Consider the following 12,185-nt stretch of genomic DNA (forward strand, 5'->3'; position numbering starts at 1 on the left):
AAAGAATAAACAATGGTTATAGAAACCATAAAAACAAAAGTAAGCAAGAAAAGAATGTGTTAAATGCCCATTATATAGGTACAAACCTAAGACAGACAATAAGGCACTACAGGTATCCTTGCCGGCCTCATTTGCCACTTGGCATGTGTATTCACCATCATAGTCATGTGTGGCATTAAATATTTCAAGTAGGCAAGATTTTTCTGTGGTGGTTATGCTACATCTTTCAGATTGGCTTATGTCTCTGCCATCCTTTTTCCATGTAACCACAATGGTAGGTGACCCAACATAAGTGCATTCCAAAGTGACAGGTTTGCCTGCTTCAATGCTAGTGTCATTCAATTTCTTCACAAATGTTGCTGGTGCTATTGAGTAGTAAAGAGAGAAATACATTCATGAATATATGTAATTCTATTGAGATGCCACATGCTATGTGTGAAATTTCATCTATAACTAACCTTTGACAAGAAGGTATGTTGTGCATGAGTCTTTGCCAGCTTCATTGCTTATCACACATGTATAGTCTCCAGTCTGTAATGTGTCTACATTGTACAACTCCAAAGCAGCAAATGAATTTTGCAAAGAGATATTACAATTAGGTCCTGGTACTAATTCACTGCTTCCTCTGAACCAGTGAACTTTAAATGGTGGCGTTCCTTTAATGACAGTGGTAAATGTCACACTAGAGCCAGGCACAACTTCCTGTGGCTCAGGTTTCCTCACAAAAGAAGGTGGTTCTAGAGATGTAAATGAATAATTATTATTGAGTTTGAACTAAACTGTAAGAAAAGATGACCATTTTAAGACTATATATGAAAACTGTCATCTATCAACAAATAGAACCTTTGTTGGTTACTGACCTTGAACTGTCAAAGATGCACTACATTCATCAGTTCCTGCCACATTAGAAGCCTCACATGTGTAGTTTCCAATATCTGTAGACTCTAGTGAGTTCACCACTAAGGCACAGGTGCTATCTGAATAGGTGATTTCATGTTTGCCACTACTCATAATTTTGCTCCCATTTAGATACCAAGAAACAGAAATAGGAAGTGAGCCAGACACTTTGCATTCCAAGCGTGTGGATGAACCCAATACACCATAGGTATCTTTAAGTTTTCTGGTAAAAGATGGTGGAATAACCCGATCTGTGGGGGGACAGTGTTACGATGAGTATAAAATACACCTTATAATTAAATATTATTTTACAAAGAAGGTATAACCAAACTAACCAAGAACGTCAACTGAAACAGTGCAGCTGCTTTCACCAGCCTCATTCATGACTTCAAATGTGTATGCTCCACTGTCTGCCGTATCAGCAGAAAGAATCTTGAGAGTTGATCTTTTGTTAGAGAAACTAATTGAGTATTTTTGGTCATTGCGCAATTCCTTAGCATTTTTGTACCACTTAGTAATTAGTTTAGGCGAACCAGCGACAGTACATTCAAGAGAACAGGTATCACCAGCTGTAACTCTCATTGGCTCTGGCTTGTCTACAATTCTTGCAGGTTCTGGAAAAGAATAACAATTATTCAAAGACCATGTTAAGATGATTTTTCATCTCATGTCTACTGTATAAGATCAAAATGATTGAATTTACTTAAATCTTAGTTTCCTAAAGAATCTAAAGAAATAAGTCTCTAGTTATTCTCTCAATGTTACCAACCTATTACAGAAAGAAGTGCAGCACACTCTCGTTCTCCCACTGCATTTGTGGCTTGGCATGTGTATTTTCCTGCATTTGAAGACTCCGTGCTGGCAATCTGCAATGTTGCAACATTATTTGCATAAAATATCTTGACATTTTCACTCTCTCTAACAATATCGCCTTTATCCTTGAGCCAGATGATTGAAATGGGCTGAGAACCTTCGGTAACAGTGTGCAACTCTACTGTTTCTCCAATAAAGCAAGCAGAATCGCTGAGTTTTTTCACAAAGCGTGGTGGTTCTATTAAAGAAAACAATGGCGAATGATTCAATATTAATATTATTTAAGAAAATAGGAAGTGCACAATTTTAAAGAAGGGTAATTTTTAGTGTCCACCAACCTTTGAACTTGATAGAACATACACAGTTATCACTTCCAACTTCATTGACAACTTTGCATTGATATTCCCCTATATCTGCTGATTCCACATTAAGAACGTGAATGCTAGCATGAGTGTCTTTGGAGGTGACCTTGAACTTTTTACTGCTTCGAATTTGTCTCCTGTCTTTGAACCAGGCAACATCAAATGGAGGAGTTCCCAGAAGTTCACAATCAAAACTCACATCAACACCTTTTACAACCTCCACTGGGGTTGGCTTTTTAACAAAAATAGGGGGTTCTATAAATAAAAAAGATATTTTTATGACATATGTATGTTATTTTCTATTTTAAGCTATAAATTCAATGCATTTATAGCATATTTTAAAGGGTCTACTCACTTTCGGGGCTACTGTTTATGACTAATTGGCACATACTTATATAGCTTTTTTTGATATTCTGTGCTGTTTCCTATATTTCGTATGCCATGTCCCCTTCTTAGGCAAATCTTCTGTGCTATACACAGACAGGTCCTGTCCATAAGATGGCCGCTGAAGGAGGGTCAGATGACCAAACACATGACTCGTTCTAACACTGCACCCGCAATAAAACCCCAAATCTGAAGTGCGGATGGAAAGTACAGTGTATTTGAATGGAGGAGATATCACTTAGAGGTGATTTTTCTTGTGACATGACCCTCTGTCATCAGCCAGGACATCTATGTGGACAGCACAAAAGACTTGGCCAACAAAGAGGCATACCTTATGATGGCACATAGACATCTTACAAACATGTTGCTGAACAGTAGCCAGAAAGTGGCCAGCCCCTTAAAGGTCTAAAGAATAATGTTTATATAATAAACCTACATTTTTATGTGTATACTGTAGATTGCAAGATATTTTATATTATCACTAATTCTAAGTTGAAAGACAAAACATTAATGTTTTAGATTAAAAGTTAATTCAAATGTTACTCATAGTAAAAGTATTTAAGGTGCATTTTAGGCAGCCATAATGCGGCTACATGCTGCTTTAGGTTCTATATCCCTGCTGCAGCACCCAAACAGAACATGGTCCAAACACCATAGGGGTTTAGGTGTTGCAGCTGTAGTAAGGACAATCATATACAGCAAAATTATAGCTGAAATGCACTTGGTATGTTATATAATACAGAAAAAGTATAATAGATTTGCACAGAACACTTGTCCCAGTCTAAGTAAATAAGTAGATTAAATTTGTATTTCTAATACATGCTTGTTCATTAAAAAAAAGGAAAGAGTAGTCAAATGTTATAGCAGACTATCCACTTTCCTTATGTCATGCTTAATAAGGCTTATAAAGAGAGGTGTAAGCATCAGAAAGAGGTTATTAATTAATATTGCACCTTTCACTGTGATTGTTGTACTGCAGCTTGCACTGCCAGCATCATTATGAGCTTCACAGGTATAATCTCCAGTGTCTTCATGGCTGAAATCAATAATTTCCAGTACTGCTAAATTGTCAACAAAGGACAAGTTGTGTTTTTCACTTGGATGAAGTTCGGTCTCATTTTTGTACCAAACAACTCTAATCTCTGGAGATCCACTAATTTTGCATTCAAACTGAGCCGACCCACCAAGTTTCATAATTCGAGAGGGTTCTAGCTTCTTTACAAACTTTGGAGGTTCTAAGAAATCAAAAGAAGAAAGTAAGTATCTGAGCAAACAGATAAATTAGAATGTGTATGTTAGACTTGTGGTATTAATGGGTCTTCTGTGTTAAAATGTGTAACAGGAATATACTAGTGTAATAACAGCTATGGATATAAATGTTTCTCTTTCTTCCTGACCAGCTAATACTACCCTGTCACTCTCTAGCTGTATCCATTATTCTATCATACATGAACAAAAGTTCTTACCATTCTGAATTTGATCTGAAAAGTAAGACACAAACGTTTAAACTAGAAACAAACAAATTAAGAATAAAAAGAAGAATGTTTTTGTCACATAGGGTTTTAAGATTCAAAGAAAAAGAAAATTAAGAACATTAAGTTAACAAAATACCTTTCACACTTAGTTCAGCTGAACAAGATTCTTTCCCAACATCATTGGCTGCTAGGCAAGCGTACAGCCCAGAATCTCCTTTGCCCACTTTTAGAATTCTCAGGTGGGCTGTGTTACCAATGTAAGTTATCTTATAACTTCCACCTGTTTTAATTTCTTTGTTATCTTTGGTCCATATCACCTTAATTGGCTGTGTTCCAGAAATATGACACTCAAAATCTGCACTTTCTCCAAGAACAGCACCTACAGGTGCTACTTTTTTATCAAAGAATGGTGGCTTCTTGGGTTCTACAAATCAAAATGAACAGCAAAACACTTATTATATTACTATCTAAGAAGAATATGTACTCAACCATTCAGTTGGGTAATGCCATCTGATCCAAATGAAAATTTAATAAACAAACCTGAGATTGTTAGTTTAGCAGTAGATGAAGCAGTACCGACCAGGTTTGTAGCTGTGCAAGAATACAGGCCGGCATGATCCTTATCTGCTTCAAGAATGCGAAGAGTAGCTACATTATTCATAAATGACACTTGCACATTATGATCCTCAGTTAAAGGTACTCCATCTTTATACCAAGAAACCTCAATGGGCTCAGAACCATTGATGCGACAATCAAATTTCACTGGTTGTCCTAATGTTGCCTCCAGATCCTTCATTTTTCTGGCAAATGAAGGTGGAAGTAGACGGTCTGCAAAAGAATAAGTACGTCAACAACACCCATTTCACCTTTTCTACTCACAAGAATTAAAGAAGAATAAGAAGATGCTTTGTATAAATAAGAAAATCACCTTGAACTGTAAGCACTGCTTTAGAAGAAATTGATCCTACAGAATTCTCAGCTTTGCAGAAATATTCTGCACTGTCATTTTTATCCAACTTGCTGAAAGCTAAGGTAGCAATGTTGTTGGAAAAGTATACTTTACATCCTGGAGTAGACCGGAGTTTTGTATCTCCTTTATACCATGATACCACAATTTCTGGAGTTCCTCCAACTTGACATTGCAAAGATGTTGAATCACCAACGGTTGCCTCAGTATCTTCAATTTGTGTAATAAAGTAAGGGGGCTCTATCAAAAGAATATTACATTCATGTAAACCTCAGCTTTCTATGCTTAAGAAAATAAACATTAACCACATATGAAAATGACATAGCAACACACCTAGAATTGTCACCATGGCTTGACAGGAGTCCTGCCCAGCCTCATTTTCAACACGGCAAGTGTACTCTCCATCATCTTCGTTAGAGCAACTTAAGATTTCTAAGATGCAAGATTTTTCTGTTGTAGTAAAATTACATCTTTCAGATTGTGCTATTTCTACTCCATTCCTTTCCCATGTTACATAAATAGGGGGGGTGCCAGTATATGTGCTCTCCAAAATAAAGGGCTTTCCAGTTTCTACACTGTAGTCTTTTATTTTCTTTACAAAGGCAGCGGGTTCTAATTTAAGAAGATAGAAAATTGTTAGTTAATAATCGGAGAACACTGGCAATCAAACGCAAAGACCCCTGGCAATCAAAGAGTTTTTATAAGTTACCTTTCACAAACAGATGGGTAGTGCATGAGTCTTTTCCTGCATCATTAGATACAACACAAGAGTAGTCCCCACTGTGATGTGTATCAACCTCATACAATTCCAAGATAGCAGCTGAATCTTTTAATTTGATAACACATGTTGTTCCAGAAATTAGTTCACTGCTTCCCTTAAACCAGTGCACCTTAAATGGAGGTGTACCCCTTATAATGCAAGTAAAAGCAACATTCATGCCTGGCAGTGCATCTAGTGGTTCAGGTTTTGTCACAATGGAGGGTGGTTCTGAAGAAAAATTAGCAGAAAATTAGTGACTGTATTATATTTACAGCACTTTATAGTTCTAGAAATACTTCTCGTCTTAAAGTAAAAAAGAAATCTATACTGTGTAAGAAAGTACGCACCTTGCACTAACATAGTAGCACTGCATTCATCAGACCCAGCAACATTGGCTGCTATACAAGTATAGCTACCAGCATCTGCAGACTCCAAGTTATGTATTTTTAAAACACAAAGACTATCTGTAAACTCAGGTGTATATTTGTCCCCACTGAAGATTTTACTTCCATTGTGAAGCCAAGTGATAGATATTGGTGGTGATCCAGTAACCTTGCATTCCATAAGAACAGAAGAGCCTAATGCACCAGTTGATTCCTTCAACTTTTTGGTAAAAGAAGGAGGTATAACTCGATCTATTCAATGAAAGGTAAAAAAAAAGAGTTTAGATAGAAATCTAAAGTGCTGTGTATATTGTTTGATACTCCAAAAAGAGTAAAATAAAAACTAACCAAGAACATCAACTGTTGCAGTACAGGTGGCTTTGCCAACATTATTTTTCACTTCAAAGGTATATTCTCCACTGTCACTTCCATCTGCAGACATGATTTTAATGGAGGCTACCTTATTGGAGAGACTGATCTTATATTTTTCATTGCTGATCAGTTCTTTTCCATCCTTGAACCAGCTAGCTGAAAGTTCTGGTGTACCTGCCACTATGCACTCAATAGTGCAGACATCTCCTGCCGTAACCCTTACAGGTTCAGGCTTTTCTACTATTGATGCAGGTTCTGAAATAAAAACACAATTATTTATAGAGACTTTACAACTGATCTATCTAGTTAATTTTTTTTTTTTATCTCTTTCTAATTATTTGTTACCTAGAACAGACAAGTTGGCTATGCATTCCCTTGTTCCAGCATCATTTCTAATCTGGCAAACATATTTGCCAGCATTAGCTGGTTCTGCCTTTCTAATCTGCAGAGTTGCTTGATTCTCAAAATGCGTAATCTTAATATTTTCACTCTCCCTGATGACATCTTCTTTGTCCTTAAACCAAAGAACTGAGATTGGCTGTGAGCCTTCGATTAATCCTTGTAATTCAAGAGATTCACCAGCGATAACAGTAACGCTTTCAAATTTCTTCACGAACCTTGGTGGCTCTGAATAAAAACAATGCACAGATGTTTTAAGAATACTAGCTGAAAAGAGTACAATATTTGATCACCTATGGTGTGACATTTACCTTTAAGTTTTATATTACAAATGCAAGTGTCGCTTCCAACATCATTGGCCACCTTACAGTGGTAATCTCCAATATCTGATGCCTCCACATTAAGTATGTGAACAGCAGCTAGTTGGTCTTTAGAAGTTACTTTGTACTTTTTACTACTTCTGATTTGCCTGCGATCTTTGAACCAGGTCACATCGAAGGGTGGTGTTCCCAAGAGTTCACATTCAAGACTAACATCCACTCCTTTGAGGATTTCAGCTGGACTAGGTTTCTTGCTAACCACAGGGGGCTCTATAAGATAATTAATGGAAGTTATTATATTGTATAAAAATTGTGTGAAAAGAATAGTGTAATAATCAGAATGCATGCAGAAGATCTTTTCGTTCAGAATAATGTAGCTATTTCTAAAAAAGCAGCATTGCCAGTAGCACATAAGAAGCATTGACCTATTTTGCAACATTAGCGATTAAATTAATGTCCTATTTGCCACTAAAATGCTCTTTTGGAATTGCTTTTTTTAAAAGGCACTAATCGGAATAGTTTACTTTTCTAATTTGCTAAAATTTTTGTATATGGTAGATTGTATATTGACTACAATGGGCCAACCATGTGGCCTTAGTAAAAATCTGAGCAGAACCCTCAGGAGATGAAGTGGCACTGCTTCTTCCTAGCGCCACCTTACTTTATTCAAGAGACTGGCAATGGTCACGGCCATCCTCACTGATTGGACATTGATAGCAAAGCCTAACTGTGTTTTAAAGAAAAACTAATGAAAAATAAATATTTCTCATCATTTACGTTCACCCCAGTCACATTAACAAAGTCAAAGCCTAGTATGAAAAATAGCCTTTATGAATAATGCATAAAGTACTAAGGGTTACATTTATCATTTGCTTTGTGTGTTATGCTCTGTACCAAATTTATGGAATGGCACACCTAAATAAAATATTTGGTGTGAGCGCAATGTGTTTTACACATATGTCTGTAAAAGTTCACCAAGGAGATGCCTGGAGTGAAGTTGCGACTTTCGTACCAAAAATGTGCCATAATCCAGGTCTAATCTCACTATTAATTCTTAAACATAGACCACTTTGAAAAGGCGAGAGTCTCACCATATATTGCAAAATTTGACTAAATGGCGCCACAATCGACATGACTTGCGACATTTTTAAGCCACAAAACTGACATATCTGATTTGATAAATATTCCCCTAAAAGTTTAGTCCCTTTGCTTTTTCACAGTAATTGACCTTAGTTTTCTCAACTACCTAAGTAAAGATCAAAGCTCACACAGAAACAATTTCTTGAGCCACCTCCAGTGAAAGCGTTCATGAGCCTAAGGAATTATGTTACGGCATTGAAAGAAGTCATTCACTCTGGTGGAACTGAGAATTCAGTACATAAGGCTGTATTACACAGCCTGAGTCTGCATGCAATCGTCAGGAAGGATTGCTCGCTAGCAGAGGAGAACACTGCTATTACATGCAGCGATCTCCTTCATAGCATGGGGAGGAGCGATCATTATGCCATTGCTCATCTTCCTGCTGTCTGGTTATTTGATGGCAGCAGATAGTGATTAAACAGCACAATCTGTCGCCAGCAAATCATGATCTTTCAGCATACTGAAAGATCACGATTGCCTGATGAATGAGCACATCTGGTAATTGGTAGCAGTATTACGCTGCCAGATGATCGCTAATGAGCGTGACTTTGAACGCTTGTTAGCAATCATCTGGCAGAAAATCTGCCAGTGTAATACAGGCTTTATTATGAACTGACTACTTATGATTTCAACACTAAATGTGAAATAGTTTGGCATTTTGCACTATGTTTCAAAATAATTTAACAGTCCCTGCCTAACCTTTATGGATGTAGTGTGCTGTGTTGCCTATTATTTGCGAGGTTGTTTCTTGTGACAGGTCTATATTAAATATTTATTTTAATTTAGTAGGCCAACTGACTATAAAAGTTTAAAGCAAAGCTTTTATTGAAAATGCAGTACAATCTGCAGACATCTTGTTGTAGAGCAGTAGGAGCTGAACAGATTTATATATTCAGTAGTTTTGTGGGAAATATTCAGTATAACTTGTATATTATTAATTTAAATATCTGCTTATTCTGGAACTAGAATCCAGGGGGCAGTAAATCAGTATGTAACAACTTTCCGAACATGTGTACCTCTAGAGACCTGTCAGTCTCTGAGTAGGACCACCCACTGTACTCCAAAGCCAAGAATGAGCATAGATTTAACTTAATAAATTATAATAAATGACACTGTATACTAAATCTTCTCCCACAAATATTTAAATATCTGCTAATCCCGATATATAATCGTCTGCCTACAGAATGGACTCCATTTGCATTGTTGACTTTAAACCTTGTACCATGAACTACATGCTTTCTAAAGCCAAAAACAAACAGTTAAGAGGTTCCTTATTACTGAAGTACTCATGCAGGTCAATAAGTAATCTAGCTACTACTTTCCAATCTGCACAAACATCACAATAACTTATTCCTACCTATTGCCATTAAGGGTTTGTAGAGTTAATAGGCTACATCGACTGGAAATCACAGGGATTACAGATTTTGCACTAAGCAGTCTTCTACTTAGTATTAACAACATAACTTTTACAGTAACTTGAAAGCATGCATTTAAAAGTACTTCTAACCTTTGACTACAATCTTGATACTGGAACTAGCACTCCCAGCATCATTATTTGCTTCACAGGTATAGTCTCCGCTGTCTTCGATGCTGAGGTTGTTAATTTGAAGAACTGGTATATAATCAATAAAAGACATGGTGTACTTCTCATTTGACCTAATTTCACTGTCATTTTTGTACCAAGTGATTTTGATTTCTGGAGAACCACTGATCTTGCATTCACACCGGACAGATTCGCCCTGTTTGATCACTTTGGTTGATTCTAACTTCTTGATAAACTTTGGTGGTTCTATAATTCCAAAGGGAAAAAGATCCATAAATTAATAAACAAAACAACTGATTGAATTCTTATACTGAGAAAGAAATGAAAAGATGTGTGATGATGATGATGAAGCTTAGATAAGAAGCTCAAGATAGGTGTACATTCTCTTAGCATAATCTGATTTTTAAGATTTACTTGTATAATGCAGATTAAAGTAAGGCTCCTAAGATACTCGAAAATGTTCATTTTTTCAACATAAAGCAGGACAAACATGAAGTAGACAGAATTACAGAAAATCCTCGCACCTGTTACAAGCAACATTGTGCTACAAGTGTCACTACCAACATCATTGGTAACTTGGCAAGTATAGCGCCCACTGCTGGAACCATCCACTGTGAACAGATTCAAGAAGCCCACTGAACCCTCCATTCCAAGAAAATATTTCGGTCCAGTAAAGAGTTCCACCTCTTCTTTGAACCATTTAATAGAAAATGGAGGCGTTCCTTTCACTTCCACTTTAAAATCCACCAAAGAGTCTGGTATCGCCTTTTGGCTTTCAAGTTTTACAATGAAGCTTGGAGGCTCTACGACGTTGAAGAAAGAGTGGGTAAAAACATTTTGAAGAAAGAGTTAATGCTACATTCATATATACCAAAGTTTTTTGTAGAAAGAATGTTATTCTATTAGAAGAGTGATAAAATATTAAAGAAGAAATAATGCCAAACCTTTGACAGTTAAGATGGCACTGCACTCAGCGCTTCCTGCCACGTTTACTACTTTGCACTTATAACTGCCATTGTCAGATACATCTAGATCAGCAAGTGTCAAAGACACAGTGTTTTCATGACAGACAAGTCTATGTTTTGCACTGTGCAAAATTTCGCTTCCATCTTTAAACCATTGTGCACTTATAGGTAGTGAACCAGAAACCTTGCATTCCATTACAACGGAAGATCCAAGAACTTTATCCATTTTTGTTAACTTTTTAGTAAAAGATGGTGGAATAGCTTGATCTGTATAGCAAAGAAAATTAAAACTAGTTACTCCTGATGTTCTTATATCGTATTTTGAAAGGAAGTAAGGGATATCAGAAAGAAGCAACAATACAAACCTAGAACGGTCAAAAATGCTGTGCAGCTGTTGCTACCAAAATCATTTTCAACTTTAAATGTATATTCTCCACTATCTTCTTTGGTCACAGACTGAATTCTCAGGCTCGATACATTATCCTCAAAGCTTAAGGTGTAATATCTGCTTGGCATAATTTGTCTGCCATTTTTATACCACTTCACTTGAAGCTCTGGTGTTCCAGCAACAGTACAATCCAAAGTCACTGGGTCTCTTTCAGATACATTGACTGATTTTGGTCTCTCAATTATGTGAGCTGGTTCTGTGACATAAATTAGAGTCATATTAATTTGAAAATGAAATGAGATATTCTGGCCAGAATATTGTACTCTACAATCACCTAATACTGACCTTGAGCTATTAAGGATGCAAAGCATTTCTCTGTTCCTGATTCATTAGAAGCCTGACAAGTATATCTTCCAGTATGGCTAGCATCAACCTTTCTTATATAGAGAGTAGCAATATTGTTGTCAAAAGTAATATTGGTGTTGCCATCTTGCTCTATAATTTTATCTCCCTTTATCCAAGATACTGTTATAGGATCGGAACCTGCAATTGCACACTGGAAAACTGCGGAGCTTTCAAGAATTGTAGTACAATTTTCTATCTTCTGGACAAAGGTTGGGGGTTCTAAGTAAGATAAAGGTATTTAAATCAAAGTTAACTTTGCCTTTTCATAATTGAATAATTAATTAAAAATACCTGCTCTGCTACAACTAACCTTTCAAATGGACAGAAGCAGTGCAATAGCAGCCTCCTGCTTCATTTGATACAGTACATTGGTACTCGCCAGCATCTGAAAAATCACACTTGAAAATGTGGAGTTCAAATACTGATTCTTTTTGAACAAGTGAGTACTTTTTGCCACTACGAATCTCCTTTTTGTTCTTTGAAAAAGTTACATCAAAAGGTGGTGTGCCCATCACTTCGCAGGAGAGCTTTACATCAGAACCTTTCACAACTTCAATGGGCTCAAACACAGTTTTAAAAGTTGGGGATTCTATAATTAGAAAATAAATGTAG

At 36.6% G+C, this 12,185-nt stretch overlaps 1 protein-coding gene across 50 annotated transcripts in view; it reads right to left on the reverse strand.

The window, feature by feature from the left end:
* The window catches only part of TTN (titin), a 249,119-nt gene that overhangs the window by 165,695 nt on the left and 71,239 nt on the right, over positions 1-12,185 (reverse strand). For all 50 annotated transcript variants that reach the window (XM_044303133.1, XM_044303118.1, XM_044303159.1 and 47 more), the window contains 22 exons: positions 11,884-12,162; positions 11,514-11,792; positions 11,146-11,424; positions 10,760-11,047; positions 10,340-10,618; positions 9,780-10,061; positions 7,124-7,402; positions 6,759-7,040; positions 6,390-6,668; positions 6,006-6,293; positions 5,608-5,886; positions 5,232-5,510; positions 4,860-5,138; positions 4,472-4,759; positions 4,068-4,355; positions 3,410-3,691; positions 2,049-2,327; positions 1,667-1,948; positions 1,233-1,511; positions 861-1,148; positions 459-737; positions 87-365 (listed from right to left, as the gene is read on the reverse strand). In XM_044303133.1, the coding sequence (XP_044159068.1) occupies positions 87-365; positions 459-737; positions 861-1,148; positions 1,233-1,511; positions 1,667-1,948; positions 2,049-2,327; positions 3,410-3,691; positions 4,068-4,355; positions 4,472-4,759; positions 4,860-5,138; positions 5,232-5,510; positions 5,608-5,886; positions 6,006-6,293; positions 6,390-6,668; positions 6,759-7,040; positions 7,124-7,402; positions 9,780-10,061; positions 10,340-10,618; positions 10,760-11,047; positions 11,146-11,424; positions 11,514-11,792; positions 11,884-12,162 (6,195 nt within the window). The remainder of the gene's footprint in view (positions 1-86; positions 366-458; positions 738-860; positions 1,149-1,232; positions 1,512-1,666; positions 1,949-2,048; positions 2,328-3,409; positions 3,692-4,067; positions 4,356-4,471; positions 4,760-4,859; positions 5,139-5,231; positions 5,511-5,607; positions 5,887-6,005; positions 6,294-6,389; positions 6,669-6,758; positions 7,041-7,123; positions 7,403-9,779; positions 10,062-10,339; positions 10,619-10,759; positions 11,048-11,145; positions 11,425-11,513; positions 11,793-11,883; positions 12,163-12,185) is intronic.

This window comes from Bufo gargarizans, chromosome 8, assembly GCF_014858855.1.
Source record: "Bufo gargarizans isolate SCDJY-AF-19 chromosome 8, ASM1485885v1, whole genome shotgun sequence".
Lineage (NCBI taxonomy): Eukaryota > Metazoa > Chordata > Amphibia > Anura > Bufonidae > Bufo > Bufo gargarizans.